At 39.4% G+C, this 7,667-nt stretch overlaps 1 protein-coding gene across 1 annotated transcript in view; it reads right to left on the reverse strand.

Moving 5' to 3' along the window:
* The window catches only part of sgcd (sarcoglycan, delta (dystrophin-associated glycoprotein)), a 122,832-nt gene extending 116,279 nt beyond the window's left edge, over nt 1–6,553 (reverse strand). The window contains exon 1 of the mRNA XM_079485886.1: nt 6,288–6,553. Coding sequence (XP_079342012.1) covers nt 6,288–6,350 — 63 coding nt within the window. The 5' untranslated portion in view covers nt 6,351–6,553. The remainder of the gene's footprint in view (nt 1–6,287) is intronic.
* Between the last annotated feature and the right edge of the window lie 1,114 nt (nt 6,554–7,667).

Raw genomic sequence — 7,667 nt, forward strand, 5'->3', positions numbered from 1 at the left:
AAATACGGCCGCTGCTTTTGGCAGTGTCCTGAAATAGCGTCCGACACTGACTGAGTGGGCCAGGTGGCACCAGCTGGAATAGACGCCACCATTGATTGATAAAGTGCTGCGGGTATTGCCGGACCACCACATCACTAATGCCCAAATGTGCTCTTCTGCACTGACCATCACGAGGTCAGCCGCTCAGGTCAGGGTCAGCGCCGCTAGCGTACCATTAGTTGCCAGCCAGAAGATGTTTGTGCGATTGCCCTGCTGGGATGTATGTCTAATGTACGCACACAGCGAGAGTAAAGCACACGAAATAATGACAGAAGACATTTGAAAGTCACTGTTGAACAAACTGCTGCTGTGTTGTGTTCTTGTTCCTGCCTCACCTTTGGAAATCAAAATCATCTTTCAAGTCAAAACATCCAGCAAACGGAGGGCTGACGTTAAAAACGGTATGGATACAGTACATTTCTTTACGATGTGCTTTGCATCCACTAATCGAAATATAATATACAATGCAGGAAAACAGGAAAAAGAAAAGACATTTCTATAGGATCCCTCACAAGCATTACACCTGATGAATGTGGCACTATCTGAGATGAATTCTGATGGGCTGGTCAAAGCCAAAATGCCTTTGAGAAATAAAATCGATCCTGTTTATTTTCAGGTCATCTCCTGAATCAATCAAAGGGTGATAGGCTCTGTGAAATCAATATCAATTTCAAGGGCCATATTACATCCTTTGTCAAAATACAGGCACCCCAATTCAAATTAATAAACTGTTTAAACATCCAATGAAAGCTGTCCCGCTGGGCATTACAATAAGCTGATTTTCAATCACCATGAAAAATATACAGTTCATATTACACAACTTAGTGCGGACATACAAGGAGGGCCATAATTCAGAGAACACAATGGAAATCTGTATTTCTTAACCCAAAGAAAACGGCAATGTTCAGGATAGAAATGAGAAGTCAGAGAAAGACCTAAAATAGAACATCTTACAATAAGGCTGTATTTTCTAACATTAATACATTATTTCATTGTTAGTTTATGTTTTACATTTATAAAATCTGAAGTTTTATCTGTTTACATTAGTTAAAGATGGTTATGTAATCTCAAATTAATGTTAAATACCTATAGAGTAGTATTGAATACGTCGTATCTTCGAAGAGTATTTAGTGTGATCCAATGTATAAAAGAGAGATGCAGCTGTACGATTATTTCCGGAAAAAGGAGGCGCGCAGGGGGGGTGGAACTACAGCACGAGCACACAATATATTATACCATATCTTTGCATAACTGTTGATTCATTATAAGTTTGTATTTTACATTATGCAACAAACATTAGACTTAGTACATGTCCGCCATTTTTTTTCACTGGGACCGCTTCATCTATCAGTTTCAAACGATGTCCAAATCCAGCGTTATATCCACCGTTTGTATAACATTCATCACATTAATACATTGAACAAACAACACAGCTAAACTTCCGTCAGCGTAATGAAGTGTCATTGATGTTGATGGTCTTTCACACGTTGTCGTCGTGTTTTTTCTCTTTCGGTAGTGCTCTTTCGCTTGCTAGATGACTCTTGCTTTTCCAGGCGATTTGTCCAATAACGGACTAAGAGCCCTTGTTACAAAACGGGAATCCATATTTGAAAAGAAACTTTCCGAAACCTGTACGAACCCTGGCGGAGTGAATCGAGCACAGAAATACTACGGCATACGTCCATTTTGTTTCTTTTACAAGCTGTTTGGCAGCTTAAAGATGTCAATTGCCTGCGATAACATGTTACCTCCGCTTTAATGCACTATTAACTAACAGGGACAATTTACATAAAACAAAGATTAATAAATACAGAACAACTATAGTGAAAGCTATTGATTATTTTAGAGCATGTTTACAAATAAAACCTTATTGTAAACAGAATGTTAAAGGGACAGTTCATCCAAAAACGAAAATTCTGTTATTATTGACTCACCCTCAAGTATTTCCAAAGCTTTATACATTTCTTTGTTCTGATGAACACAGAGACAGATACTGAACTGTCCCTTTAACTTTTCATGTCAGATTTATTTGGCAAACTCGGTAGAACTACAGTAAATTGTCTAAAATCATACTGTGCACGAACTTGTGAAGTCTGAGCCAGCTCCAGTGCATGCTGTCATTGTTAAATCATCCATTTTTGGAGCTGATAAATAAATGCATAGTCACTAGCGGTCATGCACGTTTGTACACGACCAAATTAAAATCAGTAAAATAATAAAGTCGCGGTCGAATAATTGTGGACTGTGGAGTGCTATGTATAAAACCTTTTTCCTGGTACAGACTGTGCACCAAGAGGTGGTAGACGTTCATTCAGACCAAAGAACAAGATACACATGGGCAATCCAGACTAGTCAAGTGCTTTGGCTTAATCAGCCATTATGTTTTAACATCGTTTTGTCGCATGCAGAATAGCATTTCAAGTAGTTTAATCTTTTGTTTGCATGGCCCTGCTCCCTATGATGACATCTATCAAGTGGTTTGAAAAAGAATCTTGTACCGGCTAAGAAAAAGTTATTTCAATCTAAGGAAGCATGTCGGAAATGTCGGAGGTGAAGCTGCCACAAGTGAAACATTTAGTGAACCTCAACACAGACTATCTAGATGCAACAAGTCACTTTAACTTTTGTTAAGGTCTAAAATGATTTATTTGTGTACATTTTTTACATTATTTAAATGTGTGCAAATTTGCGAAAATTAATTCGAGCCCGTAAGATAAGGCGGCCGCTAATTTATAAATGCCATGCGTACACCGGGTTGTGCTGGCTACTGGTTTATCTCATTTCGAGAGCGCCGGCACAATAACACATCCTTCAAGAGCCTGTGATTCACAAATGAAATTCCCATGCAGGAAACAAAACCGAAGAGAGAATCTCCCATAAATGATACAAATTAAGGAAAAGTCACAAAACAATATGACACAGCTGTGGGTGGCATTCCGCCGTGGAGATGTATCAATATTTAAATGTGACTACACCAAGCATGAAACCAAAGGAAATAGAATGAGGGGGGGGGAAATTATGATGTCATGCAAAAGTATTCACTTTTTAACCAGCAGAAGCGATTCCAGGGTTGTTAGAAGACATCACGGTGGACACGATCAAAGGGACACCGGTTCAGAACATATCTGCTTTGTTCTGAGGTCACCTGGGTGAAACCCAACCGAGAGTATTTATTTCCCACCGACACGTGTTTGAATTACATGACCGGCGAGCCGCGTGATGCATATTCATAGTGAATAGATTCAAGCAGCCGGGGGGATGATTGACAGGTGAGGTGTTACCGAGCTATTGTTTCATAACACTTCCCAACTTGCATTCAGACAAAACAATATTCTTTCAGTTAATTGCTTGTCAAGAAAGCGTGCAGGTCTGAGGCACCGATATGATGCCTTTGTTTCGTCGACTGGCAACAAGATCTGCTTGAAAACTCGCTAATGATATCGGCTCAGGTAATTTTCTATTAAAAAATGTTTTGAGTTTGCCCCACAGTTTTGATATTCGGCTGTGCACAGGCGCACGAAAACACACACACACGAGTCGGGAATTGGCTTGTGACCGCCTGTGGAATACAGTATGCAGATGGTGCTAACATTCAAGTAATGAAAAGCTATTGAAAGACGATATTATTTATGCTGTCACCTTATACGTCAGAAAGCGCCGACAAGCGAACTCTAAACTGATAGCGAATGCATTCAATTTGCTTTAACATGTCCTCTGTGATCTGTAATAACTATACAAAGTGCCTCACGCTGCACCTCATATTTCATGCTGTTACACTATAAACATATGGGGCCTGGTTTAAAGCGCACAGCGCAGGTGCACTCAGGGCGTGTCCGAATTCACTTTTGCTAGTTTAACGGCGGAAAAAAGGTCGGCGTGCCAGGGCGCATGGTCTAAACGCGTTGTCCGAATTTTCTCAATGAGTGATGGGTGGGTTTTGGGCGAACATGCAATAAACCAATCAGAGCGTCAACCTTCCATTCCCTTTAAGAGCCAGTTGCGCTCGCGCCATTCGCTATTGACACGGCGGAATTCGGACACATTTACAGAAAGGAAACGCGTCTGCTCATACGAGAGGTTAAATCACAGAGCAGACCATTTGTTTGCCATTATTGTGTGCTTCTCCCAACGACAGAAACCAAAAAAAGGTTACATGAAAATATAGATTTGAGAAAAAATGGATAAGCTGAAGAAAATTGTCTAACATACAGTGATTCATAATACCTTGTTTTCCAAACAGTTATACTTAAGTAAAACAATATTAAACTAGATACGTTCAAATTGTTCTTTTCCTGGCAAAAGAACTCACAAAATTGTGTTTTTTGAATCATGTTTTGCTGCACAAGGGCATTTTGATGTTAATATTGGAAAACTGTTTTGTGTAAAATAGATCTTCATGGAATATCATGAGATTATTGTACTGTCAATTTAAATGATACAATCTATAGAACAATATACTTACAATACATATCTTTCCTGATTTGACACCATGAAGTATATTATGTGTATTTGCATATTTATATGTTAACCTAAACACAGTCAGGCATGACCTTTAGTAAAAAAATGTCTTAATGCTGTAATCAGCAACAAAGGCTGTTTTCATGGCAAGCTTACACTATAAAAACGGTCATTTTCTGGCAGCTAGGGCCCCAGAAATACACCGTAAAATAACAGTTTCAACCATCGATCATACTGGTCATGCATTGGATAGCTTACAATAGTTCACCTATCCTTTCACATAACGTTCATTCATTAAGTCAGAGGAAGAGTATTGGATAAACGTGTGTCTAAAAACATTTACTAACTGAAAGCTACAACAATCAATCTTTTTTATTAGAAGATCTGAAAGCACCCATTATCTTTAAAAGCACAAAAACTTCTGATTTCTGTCGATGTCACAGGAACTGTGAAGTTTATGTGTCAAACAGAGGGGGCGATAAAGAGAAAGATAAAGAGAAAGATCTTTCAGCTTACATCTTTAAACCCCCTACCTTGTGTATTCTTTAAAAATGAAAGTCTTCCTCTTACCTGCTTCCAGCTGCAATGACTTGTCTTAAGAAAGACTCTCGATTTCCTGATGACCATATCGGACGCCCTGTGAGTGAGCTAAATGATTGACATGCGGAAAGCACTCTTGATTGGCTGAACAGAGATTTGGCTTGTGGCTCCCTTCTAAGGCTGTCAGAGACAAGAGTGATACTTCAGGATGCCTATTTCTTTGATATCTGTCAGGTAATAGAGACGTTTGCTGTGTGCCATTCCATTAAAAAACGAACTTACGGCCCCTTTAAAATAAACAAGAATAGTGACCCCTTAGTGGAGAGCAGATATGTCAATTTGACTTCCACTCGGAGTGTTAGACCATCACAGCCTTTTCACACAGACCGACAGAGAGCGTGAGAGTGAAACTGCACAAGAAATCCAACGCAGCGGTTTGCCAAGCCTTGCTTTCAAACAATTTTGCACGTGCAAGAAGATATTTTGAGAAATATCAGGTTTTGATGTCAAAGTCAATGGGCTTCAGTGTTGTTTTGTTACCAACATTCTTCAAAACATCTTCATTTGTGTTCTGTAAAAGAAAAGTCATACATATTTGGAATGACAAGACGATGAATGAATGATAAAATATTTTTGGGTGAACTATCCCTTTATCACCGAGCACAGCGGCAAAGAAATAATAACTAAAATCTACAAAGCTCGCTATAGTGTTCAATTAATTTCTATATCCTGCACCTCGGTGACACAGATGTGAATGTAAAAATAACTCTGTGGAAAGAAAACTAAATGAAAAAAAACTAAACAGAAAACTAATAAACGTCCTGCCATCACCCTGACAGCATTTGTTCTCCCACAACGTCTAATCCATCAGGCTTTGCCAAAATGTGTTTCTTTCTTCACCTGCTCCATGAACACACCAACAAACTTCCAATTAACTAAAGAGAGCCAGGAGTACACCATCAATAAATCGAAGGAAAGCTGACACTGAAATCTTTCAGAGATGTTTTTCTCCCCCTCGCTCTTCTCTCTATTGTTTGGGTCTCATCATTTTCTTTAACACTATTCTCACTTATCTTCCTCATAATTCTCTTGCCCCCCTCCACGTGCTGTTTCTTTTCGCATGTTCTCCCTGCTGTCAGGGGAAAGATGGATGCTTCGGGTTCAGAAACAAAGGCACGGTTGACAGCCGAGAGGAGAGCGAGATTCTAATTATGTGGCAGCTGTGCACAATAGGTGTACGTTTAGCACACCTGTGTGAAGCGGGAGGTCATTTCTACGCCCGATCCGCCCTGACCACCGGCGTTCACGGTCATTCCCGCGATGCATTCCAGGATGCGGAAGAGTCAATCAAGCGTCACGATTTCAGAGGAGAGGTCGCAAAGAAAGCGCGCATGTGAGGCAACCGTGACTTATGTTAGCATTCGGCGTAATGCAAACACGCCACTCGATCTTCTTCCGTGGTTATCAGGGCTGACATCTTTGATTGATGATGTCACAACACGTTGTCCATTACGGCGAGTCGGGTTTATTGAATCACTCTACCTTCGGATAGATCTGGGAATTTTTCACGGTTATTTATCTGGTACGGTCTGATCTGCCACGGAGCTGTACGTCTGACCTCATGCAGAAAGCGTACGTCATTAGTTCTCAACTGGCGGGTCAGCAGTTAGGAGTAAAGCTGAATGCAAATAATAAAATGCAACGAACCGTATAATCCTTCATAGTCAGGATGGCAAAATAAATAAACTCATCAGCTTTTCAAATGGAGGAGAAAATGATTTTGTTGTTGACATGAAAGTCCAATCGAACGTTACAAGGTGCTGCAAATCCATCAGTGTCACTTGATAATTCATGTACATTATGTAGCCAACGCTATTTACAATTTGGCCAATTCTATGCAAATGTCAACCTTACCAAGAAAAAAATTTAGTTAATGATAGCGTAGATGTCAATATTTAGTGGTTTAAACACCAATGGGAGGCCTCTCAACGTTTCAATTGTAATATTTGTTTTTGAAGTGTGATTCTTTATAGTCAGGTACATATTTCTCATGAATGGGCACATGAAAATAAAATTAAGTTACTACTTTATCTCCTACGAAGAGACATCTTTTTTCCATTTGTTGTGCATTATTGCTTCTGGTTTGCACATTTTAATTCACAGAGATCCAGGTATTTAGTCTCTCGAAAACATGGATCCTTTTTTGTCACATCGCTTTTTAAAATAGAAAACTCGTGCGTAAACTGATTTTTCTGATGTTTAGACACTATCAACAGGGCTTTAATCAAATATAAACAGATGGTTAAATATATTGGTAAAAACACTCTCAGAGTTAATGTCACATACATAACGCAAAATGTCTAAACCATAACGCAAGAATTGCCCGTTTACGATCACAATTATGCATAATGCAAAGCAACTTAAACACAAGGTTTCATGTGTGTCCGTGGGAAACAAGCACATGACCTTAATGCTCTACCAACTGAGCCACAGGAACATACATTTCGATTAAAACTGTAATACATTTTGTGTGCTTTTGTATAACCTTGCTACAACGTGGGGGGGGGGTCAAGTACAATGTAAACATTTATATTGTGTGTATTTTACATACACAATTTGGCCATGGTAAA

The sequence above is a fragment of the Barbatula barbatula genome (genome assembly GCF_947034865.1).
Source record: "Barbatula barbatula genome assembly, chromosome: 22".
Lineage (NCBI taxonomy): Eukaryota > Metazoa > Chordata > Actinopteri > Cypriniformes > Nemacheilidae > Barbatula > Barbatula barbatula.